Source organism: Leishmania braziliensis, chromosome 32 (assembly GCF_000002845.2).
Source record: "Leishmania braziliensis MHOM/BR/75/M2904 complete genome, chromosome 32".
NCBI classification, from domain to species: domain Eukaryota; phylum Euglenozoa; class Kinetoplastea; order Trypanosomatida; family Trypanosomatidae; genus Leishmania; species Leishmania braziliensis.
In genome coordinates, this window is record NC_009324.2 from 1272243 (window position 1) to 1291986 (window position 19744).

General features: G+C 58.2%; 6 protein-coding genes across 6 annotated transcripts; all 6 read left to right on the top strand.

Moving 5' to 3' along the window:
• Window positions 1–1572: 1572 nt before the first annotated feature.
• On the top strand, window positions 1573–4041 carry LBRM_32_3450 (conserved hypothetical protein; the record flags this gene model as incomplete). The annotated part of the gene is made up of 1 exon (XM_001567646.1): window positions 1573–4041. The coding sequence occupies one exon, from the start codon at window positions 1573–1575 to the stop codon at window positions 4039–4041; it is 2469 nt and encodes an 822-aa protein (XP_001567696.1).
• A 1669-nt stretch (window positions 4042–5710) lies between these two features.
• On the top strand, window positions 5711–6208 carry LBRM_32_3460 (putative NADH dehydrogenase subunit NI8M; the record flags this gene model as incomplete). The annotated part of the gene is made up of 1 exon (XM_001567647.1): window positions 5711–6208. The coding sequence occupies one exon, from the start codon at window positions 5711–5713 to the stop codon at window positions 6206–6208; it is 498 nt and encodes a 165-aa protein (XP_001567697.1).
• Window positions 6209–7195: 987 nt separating this feature from the next.
• Window positions 7196–9223, top strand: LBRM_32_3470 (conserved hypothetical protein; the record flags this gene model as incomplete). The annotated part of the gene is made up of 1 exon (XM_001567648.1): window positions 7196–9223. One exon carries the CDS (start codon window positions 7196–7198, stop codon window positions 9221–9223), a length of 2028 nt encoding a protein of 675 aa, XP_001567698.1.
• An 899-nt stretch (window positions 9224–10122) lies between these two features.
• On the top strand, window positions 10123–13233 carry LBRM_32_3480 (conserved hypothetical protein; the record flags this gene model as incomplete). The annotated part of the gene is made up of 1 exon (XM_001567649.2): window positions 10123–13233. One exon carries the CDS (start codon window positions 10123–10125, stop codon window positions 13231–13233), a length of 3111 nt encoding a protein of 1036 aa, XP_001567699.1.
• A 629-nt stretch (window positions 13234–13862) lies between these two features.
• LBRM_32_3490 (conserved hypothetical protein) lies at window positions 13863–17813 on the top strand (the record flags this gene model as incomplete). Its single annotated transcript, XM_001567650.2, has 1 exon — window positions 13863–17813. The coding sequence occupies one exon, from the start codon at window positions 13863–13865 to the stop codon at window positions 17811–17813; it is 3951 nt and encodes a 1316-aa protein (XP_001567700.2).
• Window positions 17814–18652: 839 nt separating this feature from the next.
• Window positions 18653–19309, top strand: LBRM_32_3500 (conserved hypothetical protein; the record flags this gene model as incomplete). The annotated part of the gene is made up of 1 exon (XM_001567651.1): window positions 18653–19309. One exon carries the CDS (start codon window positions 18653–18655, stop codon window positions 19307–19309), a length of 657 nt encoding a protein of 218 aa, XP_001567701.1.
• Between the last annotated feature and the right edge of the window lie 435 nt (window positions 19310–19744).

The window sequence follows — 19744 nt, forward strand, 5'->3', positions numbered from 1 at the left end:
ATTTTTGGTGTTGGTGATGTTATTTATGGACTTTTTCTCTCTTTTATTCTATTCCCGTTGCCGGTGATGGTTTTCCATGCTCTGTTGTTCTTGGCCATGTTCGTTGGTGTGTGTGTGTGTCCTCCTCTTGTCGCTCTGCGTGCCTACCGTATGTATGTGCTGATGCGTGTGCACCCCCTTTGTTTCCCCTTGATGTGGAACCACCATGTACAGAAAATCAGCAGAGAAGGGAAATGGGGCCACTCTCTGTTTTTCTTCTTCCAATGTATCCTTTAGACCCTGCAGTCTCCCCTCCTCACACTTGCCCTATTGCTCGCTCTCTCTCTCTTTCTCTTTGTTTCCTTGATGTAGCCTGTATAGGAGGAGCGCACGAGGGCAGTGCTGAGCAATGTTTCTCTTGTTCTTTTATCTTAGAAAGCAGAGCGGTCCACTGAACCATGTTTATTTCATTGCCTTCCTCCGCCTCTCGCTCTTGTTTTCGGTTGTTGAAGTGTGTTCTCCTCGATCTCTCTTTTCTGTTGTGTTTCTCCTCTGGATGTTCGTTGTCGCTTTGCCGCCCTTCTCCCGTCACGTCTCCTGCACTGTTCCACTTTTTCTCACTCTGTGGTTATGAACCACCTCTACCTCCACCACCGCCACCTTCCCGTCCTGTCCCGTTCCCCCCCCCCCCCCTGCCACTTCGGTGAAGAGTGCCACTCCATTTTTTTTTTCCCTTTCCTCCGCTCTTCGCTGCACTTTCACTAGAGTGTTGGAGAACAGAAGGGCGGCATAAATACGTCGCAGGCACGCCAAACAAACGGAGAGAAGGGGAGGGGGCGGTGGGTGGGAAATACCCACGTCTCCGTCTCTTTGTATTGCACTCTCGTTGTGCGTCGCCCTGTCTTCTCTTGCGTGTCCTTTGCATCTAATTCTATTTCTTCTTTCGACTGAGCTCACTATGGAGTTGACCAGGTACACCACAGTGAAAACACATACACCAATGAACGAAACAACGCGCACTCGATTCCCCCAGGAAGGCTGACAGCGTCTCCCCCTTTCCCTTCATCCCCCCTCCCCCTCTCTCTCTGTGTAACGCACCCGCTTTCTCGCTTTCGTGCGTCTGTACCGTTTTTGAGAAGAGGGCGGGGGGAGTGTGTGTTTTACGCTTGGGTAGATCTCTGTCCTCAGTTGAAACGTGCGGATGACTCTCTGTGCCGATCATGGAAGGCTTCGCATCGCTCTCTCCGCGTGCATGTAATGCGTGCAGGCGTAGGCACTCTTTCAAGGCTTCTTATTGGTTGATCACTTCGACTCTGTTTTCCCTTCTCCTCCTTCCACCTCTCTTTCATCACTGGCCATGCCTTTCGCTACTTCTTTCGCTCTTTTTCTCCCCTTTTCGAAAATGTGCAAGTGCGCTCAACACAACACACCGAAGTGCACCACTTGGCGGGGGAGTTTCTGTGCGAGAAGGGAAGCATAGGGCTGTGCGTCTTAGTGTCTTTCGCTTCTGTTCTTTTCCTTACTTGCCGCCACGCATCCCCGCGTCATCGACATCCGCGTTGTGCTCCTCTTCGTCCTAACTTCTTTGTTTCGATGATCTTCGATCCGTGCGGCGATTTGCTCAAGGACTACAGCGCCTTCTGCGAGTCTCTTCGAGTGACGGAGAGGGAGGACGTGTATAGTGCCATTCGCACTCGTGTCGTCCAAGTGCCGCCGTTGCCTGCGGACGCGCTAGAGACGCCTGGAGGGGCCGGCGGTGATGCTAGTGATGCAGCGGACAAGCATCTGGTGTCAGCCAATGCGAATGCGAAAGGGTTGCGCTCGTCGAGTAGGACTGCTTCCAAGGAGAAGGAGAAGACCAGCGGTGGCGGCAAAGACAAAACCCCTCCCAAGGGCGCACTAGAGGCTGTGCCAAAGCGTGCGGAAGAGGAGGCGCCACCTCGACTCCCGGAGACGCCTACTACAACTTACATCTCACTCCACTACCCCGTCTTCTGCTTGAACCAGCGGGATATGATGCCGCTCGCTCGCGCCATCCCGCACTGCCCCTCATTGCTCTCAGTGGAGCTAATCGGGTGCGGGCTGAGCGCGCAGAGCTACATGCAGCTAGTGGAGGCGGTGTATCGAAGTCCGCGTGTCTTGTCTGTAGCAGTGGATTTCAATCAGCACATCGGTGGCGCTTCTTGCACAGCCCTCCCTATCGACAAGGCGAGGCACGCAGGTGTGCCTGCCAACGCGCGAGGGCAGGGTGGATTCGTGATTGACCCGACTCTGCGAAGTATTACATCACCGTTACTCGGCGATGCGCTGGAGATGTCAGCCACCGGCTTGTGCAGCTTCTCCTTTGCCTCAGGAAACTCACAGGAGCGGCCCTTCAGTTTGGGCACAGCCACTGTATTTCCTGCTGGTGGTACGAGCGCGGCTGAAACGGCGACCAGCGGTGACCGCAACGGCGCTCGTGCTGTCAGGAGTGACTCGAAATCGGCAGTCATGCGCAATAGGGGGCCGTCGCAGAGTGAGGCAGCGGATGCGTCAATCACCGTCAGTACCGAACTTCAGAGGGTTGGGAAGACTGGCGACGAAGACCACGGGGGGTGCAGCTCAGTGCTGTACTTTTACCCGACGCAGTACTGCGGTGTGGATCAGCTGCCCACGCAGCTGGAGCTGCAGCTGCAGGAGGAGATGGAGAAGAAAGGGAAGGTGGATGGCAAGCGACTGCAGCAGGTGCAGACCCAACGTGACGCCATGCGCATCTTCAATCAGCAGAACCGCATGGAGGTTCCCAAAACGTGGGACGGCATCCTCTTCACGGGCATCCGTCGACTCAGCTTGCGCGGAAACGGTATCGACGACGCGGACGTAGCTCGCATCGTGGGCGTGCTACTAAACAACCCGCGTTCGCAGCTCGAGTCGCTCAACCTCTGGGGGAACGACATCACGGACATCGGCGCCACGGAGCTAGCCCGGTTGCTGCGTCATAGTCAAGACATCCGCGTCTTAGATGTTGGCAACAATAAACTGAGCGACACCGGCCTTCTGGAGTTGATTGACACGTTCCGCATGCAGCAGGTTACATCGCCGGAAAAGGTACTTGCGGCGCGGCGTGCCTACTTGATGAGACGAGGCGCGACAGATGAGGAGCGCAAGGCTGCGAGCCAGCCGTTGTTGGTCAGCGACATCCCAAGCTATGAAGATCTCTACGCCTACTGGTGGTACACGCAGCAGCAGCAGCAGCAGCAGCAGCAGCAGCAGACGTCAAACCCATGCACGACTGATCGTAGCGGCGCCGAGGATGGCATATCCCAGGCGCACGGCAACTTGTCTCTCTCTTCCACTCCCTGTCTGCCTCTGCCACCGCCTCCTCCGCAGCGCGACGCATCGCTCAGCCCCAGCTCCTCCGCAAGCACGAAACGGTCCTCTTCGGTGAAGAGCAAAACCACCAAGTCGGAACCCGTTCCTGGAGGCTACAGCAGCGGGTCGACGGCAGCCGCCTCAGCGACACTGTCCTCCTCTGCTGCGAGGGCAGCAATGCGTCCTACGGCGGCCTTCGACAGAGACTGCGTGCGGGTGTACCACCTCGCCGAGAGCGACTCGTCCATCCGCGTACCAGGCAACACAATACTGGAGGTGCTGAACATGGAAGAGAACCGCTATGTCACCATCGTTGGCGTGCGCGAAGCTGCGCGGCGACTTGCCCTGCGCGAGCCAGCAACAACGGCGGAGGTGTTATCCATGGTTGAGGTTCGAGAAGTGCATGGGACCCTGTCACTTCCCTCGTCTTCGCCGCAATCCACCGCCGGCTCGAGCACGGAGGGGTGTGGTAAGCGTATCTCCGGCGGTACCCACCGTATCACAGCCACCGGATCGCCGCCGGCCCTGACTCTGTCGACGGTGATTCACCCGCCCGAGCTGCACTGTGCTGGGCTGCGGCTGCGCGTCTGCGCCGTGCGATGCCACCGTGAGTCTGATCGCAGGACATGGCCAGAGATGGATGAGGTGCAGCAGCGTCTGAACGCTTCCCTGGAACAGTGGAATCGCTCTCGTGCCTCCTCGCGCGCATGATGCTAAAGATGAGAAGGATTGGAGGGGGGGGGAACAGCTGCGGTGGCACACGCGCGGAAGGAAGAGACTAACCACGTGAGCCAGTTGCACTGAGTGCTGGTGGTGCGTTCCCCAACGCTGTTGCCACTGGCGCTGCATACGAGCAAACACGCACCCAAGCAGAGGCACCGACGTACACGTGCATCTGTACCCACAGGCACCACTGTACCATCGTCCAGTATACCTCCAAAAGGGCCCTCTTTTTTTTTTTTTGCTGCTGTCGTGTGCTCTCTTCTCTGCCTCTGCATCTTTCATTACCTTCACGTCATGCTCAGCGGAGGTCACACTACCTTGACTCTACGCACGCGCGTGTGTGCGTGTGTATTCATGTTTACTGAGAATGAGCTCTTGGAGGACATCGACTAGCATTTTCAAGCTCGCGAGATCGTGCTACGCGTTGCTCACGTCAACAGGGTCACTCCACCGCTCGCTCTCTTTTTCACAGGGCGTCGTGGATATTTGCTGGCTATTGTGCCCTCCTGTTCTCTCACCGATAAACAGAGGAGCGCACACGTGCGCACGATCAGAAGTACGATGTAAACCAAGTAAAGCAGACAAGAAGAAACAATGAAGCGCAGCCATCATGTATGTACGTGTTGTCCGTTTGCCTTCTATGTTTTGTGCACATACGATACTGTGCGTGTGCGTGCGTCCTTCCCCTCTCTTCCAACTTCTTTCTCTTTCCTTTTCGCCCTCCCCCCTTCCCCCTCTGCCTCGAAGAGGTCACTGCTGCAACCACCGGGCGGCCAGAAGGTCCCGTGTGTATTAGTTGGCGGGGAGGAGATGGATGAATGAAAGCAAGAAGGCGTCCTCAGTGGAGGGAGAGGGAGATGACTTCTCCCCCTTCCCTGCACCCCACAGCTTGAACGTGACGGAGCAGGAGATGTATACAGCACTGCAGTAAGCCGATAGGCCCATCTCGCGATGGAAGGTTGTTAAGTGCTTCTCCCAACCTCTCCTCTGCTGCCTTGTTTCCCCTTTTCGCTGCGTGTCATCGCGGCATTCGCTCTGCCACCACCCTCTCGTGGTACATGGGTGGGCATGTGTGGAACACTCCATCTGGTGCTTTGGATGGTAGCACGTACACAACTGCATTCACTGGGTGCATCTTTTCGCTACTTCGCCTCACTTCTCTCTCCACCTGAAACCTTCGCTGCCCCCCCCCCTTTTCCCTCTTTCTCTCTGCCGCCTTCCTATAACCAACGCCTCAGTGCACCTCGGGCTGGAACAGCAGGAAAAAAACGAGCAAGCGTCCCCCACACATACTTTGTAGGAAGGTACTGCCTTCCTCTTGCCTTCGGTGGCACGTCACTGTAACTCTCTCTCTCTCTCCTTCCTCTACCGTAGTGGTACTAGTGATAGCCAGAGGAGGAGAACGTAGGGCATATTCTGTGTAGAGTGACTTAACCAGAAGACGAGTGCATTCGCTCACGTATTCACGCACACGTGCACCTACACGCGCGCACTAGAAGTTCTACTGTGTGCGCTCCCCCCTCCTCCCCTTTCCGCCTTCTCTTTCCTTTGGTTCAGTGAACAGCGAGCCGCATTTCAACCGGCGTTCCTCAGGTTACTTCTCTATTCCGCCTCCGCCTTTCTCTCCCCTTACCTTCTTCGTGCTACGATAGCCAGGATGTCGTGGCGAGCACGATTCACGCCATGCGTGGGCTCCCTCACGGTGTGGCTCAACCCCAAGGACCCAAACTGCTTCGGCGTGCGCAACTGGTGGCGCAACAACCTGCCGGAGCTGCAGCTTCTGAATCCCTTTTGCACCTTCACAATACAGGAGCTTTCCTTCGGTGAGCCGCACATGTACATCAACTACACACCAACGGATCAGCGCATGATTCGCCTAGCTGGAGCGACGGAGGAGGAGTTCGAGGAGATTATGGAGGCATGCATTACGTATGGCATGAACCACGCCATTATCGAGCGTCCCCGCACCGACGACGGCGGCGACTTAGTGAACCAACCAGCCATCACATCCTTCGGCTACACTGAGAGTTTCACCGCGAAGCTGGAGGTGGCACCACCTGCGGACATAGGCCAGAAGACGACGGAAGGCGTTGATGATCCAGGCCAGAAGCCGCGCCTGTACCCTCGCAACGTGGGCTGCAAGCTGATGCCATAGTGGACCGGCTCACCTACCCACATATAGGGAAAGGACTGCTGAGCTGGTCTCTGCCATTACGTGTAGGTGCATTGCAGTGCAGTATCTCCACCATTATCACTCATGTCTACCTTCCTTCCACAGAGCTTTTCCCTTTCCCTTTCCTGATGCCTGAGACTGTATGGTCCCCACCTTCCTGCCCCTTTCAGCGTGCTTGAGAAGCATAAAAAGAAAGAGACGTAAAGAAGGCTTTCCCTATTGGACGACGAGTGTGGAAGCAGGGGAGGGGGATGGGGAGTGAGCTCTGTGGCACTGCGGCGCGCTGAGCCGAATGAGTTGATGTGGTCAGCTCAAAGACACATATCGAGGCCAAGACAAGTTTGTGTGTACGCATGTGTGTATGTGCCCCGTGAAGGCGAAGCGGGGGAGGTGAGGCCGATGTGGAAAGCGAAGCCAACGCATGCGGAGGTGCCGGACACGCTTGCGCGCTTCTCTTATCATCACCTTTTACATATCCCTCCCCAAGTCCGTGTACCCCCCACCCCTCCACCTCCAGCAGTGTCAGCAGGGTTTGATCTCTCTTCAATGGTCATCGCTTTTATTGTGTGGACTCTGAATGAAACAATGAAACGAGCAAACTGAGATGAGACATGCAGCCGAAGGACGCCTATGCACCTTACCCCTTTAGCACCCCTTTAAGCTTCCTGCCTCCATTCACCGTCTCGTCCTGTCTTCCCTTTGTACCCGCCATGGGAGCTCGAGCCCCCCCCCCTCCCCTCACCCCATACGCCTCATCATTTCTTCGTACATCTCACTCTCTCCCTGCCCATCTGTGCCACTGTCTAGCATATTTTGTTTGTTTTTTTGCTGGCGGCGGTAAGCCCTTACTCGTACGCCCATGGACGCGCGCGTCTGCACACGTACCTCTTATCTTTTGCACATGGACCTATCCGCCAAAAATAAACACTCTATAACGCGCTTATTCGTAAGGGAATCATCAGCGGACACATGCCCTCTTACACCCCATACGTGGCGCACACGAAGCGGGTGACTGCTCGATTGCGCGCACGCATGCACAACCAGTCGTTTGGAAATGCCCTCCTAGCCTCCGCAGCAGTGGAGAGGTCTGATTTGTCAAAAGTAGCGGACATGCGCCTGGGTGAATTGGTGGCACTTCGCGCAGACCACCAGCGCACGTTTGACCCGCTCTTCAAGCAGAAAGCGTTGAACCTCCTCCAGACCTTACCACTCAAGGCTGCGGCGGAGGATCCACATTTTTCCTACACCATGGGCGCGTTACGTGTGTGCGGGTACTTCAGCGCAGCGCAGTCCCCGGCAACCTTCAACTTGCTCAACCACGCCACACGACACACCTTTCTTCTCGATGCGTTCAGCATCTATCAGCTTTTCCTCTCACTGGAAGATATGCGTCATCCTCAGACGGCGGAAATACTGTCAATTGTGCTACCCCGCGTGACGGAGGTGGCGACTGACTGCACTGAAGGAGAGGCGCGCCTGATACTCGATGTTTACTTCAAACACAAGCTGCTTACCGTGGAGCTCAGCGAGAGGCTTGTAGGTGTGATCATAGGCTCGGTGAACGACTTGAGGGGGAGGGATTTGATCAGCGCTGTGGCAGTGGTGCCGAGCATGGGCACTGAAAAGGTCGCGCGACGCTTTCTGGAGGCGGCGACACCGCGCCTTTGCCGCACCCTTCGAGAGACCACAGAGCACGTGCAGCTTTACAGAGTGACTTACCTGCAGCCCGCTGACGGAGGCGACGCCTCCTCGGCCGCAGCGCGGGTGATGCCGAGACAAGACACCGACGATGAGCTGCCGCCGAATCCCGATCGAGAGACCCCGACAGAGAAGACACTTCGACGCAGAAAGGAAGAGAGCTGGCGTGCGTTTCTGATCACTCAAATCTATGATGGGCTCAACTTGCATCGCGAGCTGCAGAAGAGCATAGCGTGGCTGTGCTGGGCACCGCGCCCGCTCCTGAATGAATTGGTGCGGTGCGCGCTTCTTTGGAGTGAGCCAGTCCTCGACGGCTCACAAGGACAGTCTCTTGTAGTTCTCAAAGGCGAGTCAACTGATGTGACTGCCTCCTCCTGCGCGGTGGCTGCAGGCGGTGAGCTGGCGACAGGTGCGGAGGAGCGAGAAAAGTATGCCCGCGACCTGCCGCAGTTGCGCCGTCGCAGCCTCTGCCACTGTCTGAAAATGCTTCACTTCACGTCTTACAGGCACCTTCCTGCCCTCCGCCTCCTCTCTGCGCGAATCGCCGCAACGAAGGATGTCATGGGCATCGCATCCCCCCTGGTACTGGCTCGTGAGCTGTCACAAGCTGTAGAGGCTATCGCTTTTTTCTATGCGACAGACTGTGCCCCAGCCGTAACGGTAATCATCGATGACATTCTTGAGCACATCGAGTCTTCCATGAACGCACCGGCGCTACTAAATCGCTTTCGTGCCCTCTCCATCGAAGAGGTGAAGCTGGCTGAACGGGTGGTGCTGCGCGTGCTGCTCAGCTGTGCACGGTTGCTCTCCACGCACATCGCGGAGAAGGCGGAGAAAAGCACACTGGAGACAGCACCTGCACAGGAAGAGGCGATGCGCGCCATCCTGACCCAAGCCACAACGCTTGCTATGTCACCCATCACCCGGGCCTACTTAGCGATGGGGCTGAGGCTCATTCACGTTCGTGAGGTGCAGCGAGAGGGAGATACAATTCAAGTGCAGAATTTTGTTGGCACCATGCATGTATTCTATGCGACCACCGTCATTCTGACCGTGGCTGCGCAGGCAGGCGCAGCACCGGCAGCGTTGGACATGGCCGCGCACGACATCCTGCGCGCAAACCTTAGGCAGCTCTTGCCGTGGGCACAGACGATGTCATCCATGCGGGTGGGCGAGATGCCGGAGGAGGCAGCGGTGGAGATGGCGAAGGCGCTGGTCCTGCTTAAGAAGTATCCAGAGATTATGGACACCCCGACCGGGACTATGACGCAGGGAGGAGGCAAAAAAGAAGAGCTTTGATGCTTGTGCTAGTCTGTGTACTTGTCCGTATCGAGGAGCTTGGCTTCGTGGCCGCTCTGTCACACATACACACACGTTGACTGTAATGAAGCGCCATTTTGTAGGTCTCCTCCACCGCCCATCCACCTCTGCTTCTCTCTTCTTCTGCCGCTCTTCCCTCCCTCCTCCACGCCCGTTGCCTCGCTGGGGTCCCCTACACCTGAAGGAAGGAAAATGAGAAAAAAGACAACGGCAGGTGACAATAAGCGAAATGAGCTCTCCTTGGTGTTTTGCTGACGTTGGCGTTGTGCCCAGCCACACAAACTCGCACACGTATTGTGGGCAGACATGGGCACTCGGAGAGAGATGTGCGGCGTTAGGTTACCTCATAAGAGAGGCAAAGAAATCCTTGGCGCTGCGTAGGCATGGAAGGCGGAGGAAACGGAGGGAGGGAGCAGTCGCTGAGGCAAGCCCGCTCGAGTAGTGGGGGGCCGACACGGCCTTTATTTGCGTATTACGCCTGTTTCCTCCGCTGCACGAAGAGCATCCGGAGACTTTTGTTTTGCTTCTATTCTCTGGCATGTACGCACGCGTTTGCTTCTACGCGTACGTGCGTGGTAGGGGACATGCCTTCGCTTGAAGCTTCTTCTACCTCACAGCGCACCATCTCCCTCTTTTCTTATTTTCATTATGTACGTCTTCCTCTTGACTCTTCTTTCTCTCTGAGCCTCTGCATCTTATGTATCGCTGCTCGCGATCTTGTCTTGTGCTTCCTCTCCGTGGCGGCCATGGGCCCATCCATCCCGTTGGTCCGTGCACCTGCATCTGTGTGTATTTCTGCATCAAGCACGCTGAAGTTTTTGCACAGGCAGCCCCGTACACATAGCCGCCTTACCCCTTCAGCGCTGACGGCAGGAGTGATGTTCTCGAATGAGCAACTGGTTAGCCCCGACTTTGATGAGGTGGCATACCTGCGTTATGCACTGCGCTCCGCCAACTACAACGCCGAACACGCACGGCTCGAGAGCTGCATCGCGGGGGTGAAGAGGGACATACAGTCCACTCTCGCCGTGCATGCAGACAGCCTCATTGATCAGGCGAGATGCACTTATAAGACACAACACGAGGTGACAGCGGTGCGCCAGAGCACAGATGCGTTGCAGAAGGCAGCTGGGCGGCTTCGCATTATGATCGAGGAACCGTACATGCAGCTGCAAAGCCGTGTGAAGGAGTTGGAGGCAACACAGGAGATAATGCAGCTACTCCAGGCAACGCTGCGCTTCATTTCACTTGTGGCGCGACTACAAGAGCAGCTCGCTACCACTTCCGCCCTCGACATTGTGCGCTCCTCGTACACGCTAAAGGAGTTGGAGGAAGTGCTTCAGGACGGTGCGATTCGAACCCTGCAGGTGGTCGAGGCGCAGCTGCCCGCGGTGGAGCGGCACGCGACGACCATACGGAGCAAGGCGCACGAGCTGCTTGCTATGACAGAGCTAACAGCGCCACCGAACAGCACCGGCGCCGCCGGTGCTGTCACGTCCACGACTGCCTCCACATCCCGTCTGGCAGCTCAGGTGAGCACTGGGTTGCAGTGCGCCTATGTATTGTGCATGCTCTCTCGAACCGTGCAGAGCTTTATGACAGAGCGGCGTCGTGAGGTGCTGCGCACCATCATGCGGGAGCTCGATGTGCAGGCCATCGAGGAGCACATCTCCAGCGAGTACAATCGTCTTTCCCGCTCTGCGCTCAGCGGCCAAAGTGGCGCGGTGTCAGAACAAGCGGTGACGGCGCATGTCGTGCTGCAGCGCATTCAGAAGACTCTGTTTATCGCTGTGCAGCACACCCGATGCGTCATTTTGCTGTGGCGCTTGCTGCTTCAGCGGCGCGACACGCAGAGCCAAGAGGCGTACCTGTTTTCCATCGACTCGCCGGTGCAGCTCCTCGTGGAGTACTGGTCCACCATCACAGAAAAGCTGCGGGAGCGGATGAACAGCTTGCAGAAGCGGCACGCCATTCGACTTGCCTTGGCGAGCGCTTACCCGCGTTACCACCATCTGCTTGTCAGCTTCCTCAGCCGAACTGATGTGGCGGCTGCGACAGAGGGCCCGCTGAATGCTGGCGCGCCGGGTGGGGCTAGTACTGATTCCGTCGGGTCTACGGCGGCGGGTGGAGCTGGCCCAGCTGCGGCCTTTCTCTCGATCTACGTCACGCAGTGCGGCATGGGAGACTACCTCGACTTGATCGACGCCGTGGACGCTGCAGTGCGACGCGGCGTTGCAGGGGGTGGAGGACAGGGTGCTCCCTACAGCATACCTGACGAATCACCCTCTTCGGCGCTCCCAGGCACTGTGACGCTACCACGTACGGACACGCAGGACATGCGGCGCACGTGGCTGTCACAGGTTAGCGACGAGGCACGGGACGGCTTTAGGACGCATGTGCTGGACCGTCATCGCGAGGTCATTGGCGGTGTCTTCGCGCGCCTCTCCGGTGTTGTTCCGCCCTCTGCGGCAGCGGCCGGACAACCCGCCGCGGTCGCGCCGATGCCCAAGCCCGGCAGCCCCCGACCATCTATTCCAGCCCAGGTCAAAAGTCTGGATATGGCGGTCTACACGCGTCTGGTCAAGCAGGAAATGCAGACGTTCTGCCAGGATCCGCACATTCTTGATGTTTTGCTCGACTGCGTCCTCTCCACTCTGCGTCAGGTTCGGGCAAAGTTGACCGAAGCGATTAAGAAGTATCCACTGCCGCCGCTCCCGGCAGTGACGGCTGTACCGACGCTGGCGCAGGCAATGCACCTCTGCATCGCGAACAGCTGCACTACCCTTGCGTACGACTGTGCGACTGTCCTGGTGATGCTCCCTTACCCCACTACTTCACAGACGGCTGGGGGCGGCGCTGGAGCAGGAGGCACTACTGCCGCCCCCAATGCCATGAGTGGTACTCACCCACACGCTCACCAGGACCCCTACGCGCTGATACTGGAGCAGGTTGGCACCAAGCGAATGGAGCTGCAGCAGCTCATTCATGCGTTTCACAGCATAAGCGAGCAGTCAACCAAGCCGTTTGCGGAATCGGCGATGGCGTTGCTGCTCCCAACGTTGACGCAGGCTGTCGATAATGTGCTTCGCCACGAGCTGGCACTGTCGTCTACGACTGTGTCTGCCTCAGCAGTGAGTGGAGAGGGAATGCGAGTGAGTCCGGCGATGCCACCGGGCAACAGCAGAGGAGGGGACAGCCGCATGGCTCTTGTACAGCTCCAGTCACAATGTCGCCAGTTCACAGATCGCTTCTTCTTCCTGGTCGACGCGCGCACGGCGGGCTGGATGGAGACCTGCCAGTATGTCGCGGGTGCGCTGCTGGCGCGGTTGGTGACGCGGCTTGCCACAACGCCGCCACCGCCGACGCTGCGCGGCACACCACTCACCATTGCACCTGCGTACGCGCACACACTGCAGGTGATAGTGCCCCCGCTGCTTCAGTTCGTGCAGATGGTTCAATCTGCCGGAGAGGTGGGACGTACCACCTCTCTCCTCCGCGGTTGCGTGCGCCAAGTGGAGGGGTTCTACGAGACCTGCGGTGGACTGGACGCTACCAGCACCGGGGACGGCGCATCGGCTGCCGCAGCGCTCCGGGCAGCGGTGCTGGAACGGCTGCGACCGCCAATCCCGTACTTCTTTGCAAAGCTACTGGTGCTGCAGTACGGCCTCTTCACGATTGCTTCTGCGCCCTCGGCTGATTCGCAAGGTGCGGCCTCTCCGTCTGCCCTCGCTAGTGCACTTGGTGTGTCGGAGGAGGGTTTGTTGGAGTGCTTGGAAGGGGTGCTGCTTACTGAGAGTGTGGCGAGCACGATTGCCGCCTCCTCGAGCGCGGAGGGCTGTGGAGCGCTGGCTGCTGGCGCCACTAGAGCGAATCGAAAGGAAGAGGTGGTGGCAGCTGTGGATGCGTGTTTTCTCAAAGTTGTCGCTGCAGCACCGGACGAGTCGGTGGCTTTCCTGCAAGAGCTATGGGCCTCGATTGACGTGAAGTAATTGCTGCTGCAATACCGCCCTCTTGTGGACTTTCCCTTATTCTCTGCGTATGCGAGTGTGTGAAGCCACTGCCACACTTGTATGGTGTGTGGAGCTTCTCATGGCTGGCGTGAGCCTGCTTGTATGATAGCCGGTTGGTGTGTGCTTCTACTGGGCTTCCGTTGCTCCAAGGCAAAAAGAAATGACGTTGCCGATCCTCATGATATGGTGGAGTGTAAATCGTCCCTCTGCTTGTGTGTGTCGGTGGTCGGGTCTGTGGCGCCACATACACCCTGTCGTTACCAGCATCTGGGGACAAGCCTGCCAGGAGTGGTGGTGGTGGTACTGCAAGCACCTCCTCTTTCGTACCTCAGGGACTCACACACCCTTTCCTCCCTAGCGTGCTCATAGCAAACAGTGCTTTCACCAGGGTTATATGCCATTCCTGTGCTGCGTGGTGAGGCAAGCCTTCATCTGCCACAAACTTGAATTTCCAGCGCCATTGCACTCGTCACCCGCCCCTCTCTCTTTTTCTCTCTCTATCCACGGCGTGTGCCTTGCACTGACACCCTCGTGCATACCAACCCCCCCCTCCCCCCCACACACCGAGGTAGCGGCCCAGACACGGTATTTGTTTCCTTTCCCGCATCATGTCGGAGGTGCTACTGAAGCAACTCCAACAGGTACTTGCTCCATGGGATTCGCTGCCAGACAAGGACAACCTTGATGAGGGTGGCGGGGTGGTGTCCTCGCTGTGGACGCCGCCATCACCGCCATCACCGCCCGCACAGAACCGCGACCCCTCCTCCTCAACCTCCCCAAGCCCGCTGCAACTCGCACCCAAGTGCCCAAGCGTGGAGTGGCCGGTGGAGGGGGCAGCAAACGCATATATCGAGCACTCCCGCGTCGCCACAACAAAGCTGGAGCTGGCGCGTGCCGCCTTGGCCCTCTTTGCTTCCAACGCGGGCGTCTACCGGCCGTTTCTGGTGAGGCTTCTTCGGTTCCTCTTCGACCACGTCGACGAGCTGCGGCAGGAGCAAGGGCAGCTACGGATGGATTGGTGGATGCGGCAGCAGGGCCTCGGTTCTTCAACCGCCAAGACAGCGGGTGGAGGCGGTGGTGAGCTAGAGGGTGCCACGCCGGAGGAGCAGAACGCCGTCGCCGCAGCATACGAAAAGGTGCGCGCGACGGAGTCCAGGATGGCTGCTTTGGTTGAGGAGGCCGCGGTGCAGCGTGACCACTTCAAGTCGCAGATGGAGATGCAGAAGCGCCACCAGCACCATCTGGAGGACCTCCTGCGCCATCAGATGGAGATGACACAGATGCTGCTGGACCACCGCCTCCGTCAGGACCTCATCTCAGGCAAGCAAAGCGCCGCCGTCACACTGGTGACTGCCGTGACCCACAGCTTTCAAGGCAATCGCAGCGTGGTCGGTGCAAGCCTCGGTGTGGATGGCGGCGATGACAGTCACGAGACCCATGAAGCATCGAATCCCGCGAAGGCAGCTGCCCTCACCACGAGAGACATCCTGGGGCTGGAATGTTACCAGGCACCGATTCGCCCACCGGAGCGGCGAGATGCGGCTTACGTGCAGCGCCTCATCTCCAGGGCTGAGAAGGAGCTACTGCTGGAGCGTACCGAGGACCAGCTACGTGAGCTGCGTGCCCAGCACGAAGCTATGCAGGACAGAATCCAATCACTACTGAAACTTAATTCGCGCTATGCCCGCCAGTCGGTTGAGCTCTCCGCACGCCTTAGCATATTACATGAGCACAACGTTGCACTAGCCACAGATGTGCACTTGTTTCAGCGTGACTACCTGAGGGAGCAGCAGAGGACGGAGAGACTGCAGCGTGACCTCCAGGGGGCGCGAGGGATTGTACTGACGATGCTTCAAGTACAGTTTGGTCAGCAAGAAGCGTCGAAGGAAGACCGCAGCGAGTTGCAGCAAGCAGAAACGACGGGGTCACACCTCTCTGCGACAGACAACGGTAGTGACACGAGGATGCACTACGCATTCGAGACTGCTGCACACGTCGCTCCTGCGGCCACCACGGTAGTTACTGACCCTGAGGAGATGGCACCGGCACTGGGCTGCAAGGTCATGAGAAGTGAAGAGAAGCACGTGACGCTGGCCACGGAGGATCATGCACAGGAGGCACTGCACCTCGCGTCTGGAAAAGGGCTGTGCAGCCAGCTGCAGGGTCTGCTTAGGGCTTCTGATCCGCAGCACGCTGACGTCAAGGCGTCTCTGCTGCAGTTTCTGCACCTGCGGGGCGATGCGGGTTTGCAGGGAAGCCGCAACGGCAACAACGACTTTTTCTTCTTATCCTCCCCTCGTGCACAGGGCTGGCTGTCGCCGGCATCAGTGCCACAATGGGTACCGCCGTACGGTCTGCGTTCCGACGTTCCGCTGCAACTACGCAGCCGCACCTCTGTCCCGCTCCTTCAGCTGCACCCGATTGTGGCGGAGGCCTTTGTGCATGAGTTGCTCTCGCAGCGCCAGGAGCTGCTGTGGTTCTCGCAGCAGCAACTCAAGGAGCGCCAGGCGGTCCTGCGAGCTACGGACGGCAGGGCATGCCATAGACGTGGCTCCCGCAGGGCAAGCACTACAATGGCGGCGGCCGTGCTCACGTCTTTTCAAGAGTACATTGGGCTATTTGTGCTCGTTGTATTGCTAAACAGGTCCGATTACTACTCTTATCGTTTGTCGCCCGCGGCGCGCACAAGGCTGGACGAGGACGCGCGGGCGGGGCAGGGGTCGCGTGGCGGATTTGTGTGCCAAACGGCAACTCACGGTAACCCTGCGAGAGACTCTGGCGCCGCCCCACAACCCCGAGACCAGGGAATCGTGTGCACGTCCCTGTGGGACCTGCGTCATATCTTGTGCACTATGCGCACGGCCGACATGGAGCAGCTGCCGGTGGAGGGACTGCAGCTGACCTATGCCCTTGACAGGGCTTCTCTGCAGCTGTCGGCGGGTCCCCTCACGTACGCATATGGGCTTGCGTCTCGCGGCACTGTATGCGACGTGCTATTCGACCTGCTTCGAGCCGAGAGGTTTGTCTTTGTGGAGCTGTGCCGTGCAGTTGAGGCAGACCTACTCGCAAAGGCACAAGCGGAGCAGGAGCGATGGGCAGAAGCACTGAGACAGGACCGTCCAATCCACGTCGTAAGGAGCAAGGACCCTCAGCTGCATGGTGCCGACCAAGCCGCAGCCGCGCTTCCGTCACCACCAGCAGGTCGACGGTCATCTACGCCGCTGCGTGGGCGCATCCCTGTAGCGCAGGTGGCTCGCATTCTGCTGGCCATGTACCCCGGCTACTCGACCACCATCATGGAGCAGCTTATCCGGACCGCCGTGGCCGACGGCACAAACGCAGCGGAGAACCCCGTGATTCTCTTCTACGAGGTCCTCCTGCCCTCCCGGATGCTGCCCGGCCCCACGGCCTCATCAATGTCGATCGACCCCTCCATGGCAGTCGGGACATCCTTTGCCTCTCTTTTCTACACCGCCATCTGCGACGATGCCTTGGAGTCAATGCAGATGGTGGAGGACAGCGTGTGCGGCTTTGCGCGCGGCCAGCCACAGTCGAGCGGCATGTCTGCGCTGTTGTCCACCGGTGCCGTCGCCGTGGCGTCTGGCGCGACGACGGCAACGGCCCAGCAGCTCACCTCCCTCGCCTTCCTTGGTGTGCCACGTGTAGAGGCGCAGTGCTGGGGGCCGTTCTTGAGGAGCGCCATCTATCGATGGCCTCTTTTGCGCGCCACGGTAGCGGATGGTCCCCTTGAGGTCTTATCCACCCCCACTAATGACGCTGCCCTTGGTGAGGACGCCGGGACGACGGGCAAAGGCCCAGCTCTCCTGGACGACGAGATCGTTGCAATGGTGGCGGTGGCAGGCACCAGTGGCCGCTCTTCTCCGGCCTCAAGCATTGTTTTTCCCGCCGTGACACCATCCCTGCGTCCGACTCTTGACCTTTCCAGTGCAGAGGATGCGAAGGCAGCCGCTGAGGTCTCCCCGGTTGCCAGGGTGTCGGTGGAGGAGGTCGTGCCTTACCTTCGCCAGCACCTCTTACTTCGTCGCGGGCTCTATGACTGGGCTGCAGGTACAGCAGCAGCAGCAGCGCCAGTTGACATCTCACCGCCGTCCGCCGAGGAGGAAAGTCAGGCCACGCCAATTGCTTTGAAGAAAGTTGTAGCGAAGTCGGCGAGGGGGGCGTCGACCACGGGGACAAAGGAGAGGGCTCACGACTGGTCTGCGGCCCATGGAGACCTTCTTCGGTACTGGGACGCGCAATGGGCTCAATTCAGTGGCGTGACAGCGGCGTCACCCTCGCCTTTCGTAGGGCCGACGGAGCCGGCAGAACTCAAGCGCATGCTGAAGCAGATTGACCCACACCGGGCTTGTGCGTGGGGCAGTGAGTTGCTGAGCAGCGAGAACTCGCTCATGCACCCGGTGACATACGCATGGGAAAAGGGCGACCTCGTTATTCATGAGCCTCCGGCCAGAGATGAGGACGACAGCGGTGGCGACCGTCACTCCGTTATGAACCGAAAACCAAAGAAGGGTCGAAAACACTCTGCTGGGGGTCGGTAACTCCCCTTGGCCGCCTGCTGTCTCTCTTTACCAAGGTATAGCTGCTTGTCATATATTGCTTGTGTCCGTGCTGCATTCCACAAGTCTCGAGTGAGAAGCAAAGTGACGGCTGGAGATGTACATTATGTTCCTGGCGCTCGGCATGCTTTGTGTGCGCGGCGCCCCCCTTTCATTGCTTCTGTGCCCTTTTTGGAAGTTGCCGGGGTGCAGCCCTTTTTCTTCGCCACGGCTTTTCGTGTTTTTCTTGTTTAACGCCCCGTGTCTCTTTTTTCCCTTTTCCGCCGCACGACTCCTCTCACCCCAAGGCGGTACTTCTTGCGTACTCGCGACAGCACACACGGGTACACCTGCTCGCCTGTGTTCCACGTGTGCGTGTGGTGTCTTTGAGCACTAAGGCTCTTTCTCTCTCTCTCTCTTTTGCTTACCCACCCAGACGCTCGAGGCATCACAGCGATGCGCGAGACGCAGCGGCGGTAGCGAGACAGTCGATGCTAAGAGGCTTCTGTAGCACCATTACCCAGACGTGGCTTGTCTTCACCCAATCCAACTTTCGCCTTTGGCTCCCCTTGCCCCATGCCTTCTCCCCCCTGTCAGCAGCAAATCTGCGATACAATCTGCCAGCGCAGGCGATCGGGTGTCCGCCTCCGCCGCAACACGCGAGCAAAAGCAGCGATCACTGGAGGCAGTACCCCCTCCCCCCCCGCTACAGGAGGTGTGTGTGTGTGCGCTGCCCTTGGCTTCGCTTTTCGAAACTCGTTGGCTTCCTTCTCTCTGCCGATAACCTAGAAGTGTTTCTTGTTCCCCCTTTTCTCCACCATAGCGCATCCCTTGTACTCGCCATGGCAGAGGAGAAGATCAAAATCATCGTCGTCGGCCCGGTCAAGAGCGGCAAGACGACCATCACCAACTTCCTCAGCGGCACGCGTGAGACGCCGATGAGCAAGTACTATGAGACAAATCCACTCCGCATTGTGGAGACGGAGATCGAACTCGACTCCATGAGCCTCACCGATCGCCGAGTCGTCTTCTCAGGTGGCGACGCCAAGACAAAGCGGGTTGTGGTGCAGATTTGGGACCTCAGTGGCAACAGCAAGCACCAGGCCGGCTGGCCGGCTGTGGCGAACAAAGCAGATGGCATCATCTTTGTCTTTAACCCAGCAGTGAAGAACGGTGAGAGAGAGCTGTCGCTGTGGCACAAGACGTTTGCCGTGAACCAGTCGGAGCTGGACGCTCTTGGCAACTTTGCCATCCGGGTCCCTGACAAGCACTGCCTCGTCTTTGCCCACCATTCGACGTTCCCAAGCAATGTAGCCGGAGATGGGGTGCCTTCCATGCCCAAGGGCCTAGAGAAAATCAAGGTGCTGGAGACGTCGCTCGACTACCACAGCGACAACTTCAAGGCCGCCTTTGATAAGCTGATTGAGTCCATCGTGGTCTCCCGGATGGAGGCGGAGGAGGATGAGATCCTTCAGCGCGAAGGGCGCATGCCTCTCTAGGCCAAGAGTCCGGCCGTCAAAGTCGCGTCGAACTGCAGCGGCAATACAGTTTTCCACTCCTCTTCAGCTTTGGGCGGGGCAACACCCGTGTTTCAAGTCTGCGAACAAGCATGTGCGTGTGTGTGTGTGTGTGTGTGTGTGTGTGCTTGCGTGTCGGCGCATCTCTCTGTGTCTTTGATGTGCATGTGATGCGTACTGTGAGCCAGTGCTGATGTAAAACTTCCTCAGTGGAGCAGACCACCACCTCTTTCCTCCTCGGTGCCTTTTCCGTCCCAAGTGATGTGTTGTTTCCAAAGGCGTCCGTGCTTGGCCCATCCCCTTCTCTTTCTTTCTCGCTTACGGTTCTCCTTAGGCCCGATCTCTCACCTGCCTCTTTTCATTCTCCCTCTCTCGCGTCCGCCATTGCGTCAATGAAGCGCAACGCATGCGAAGCAA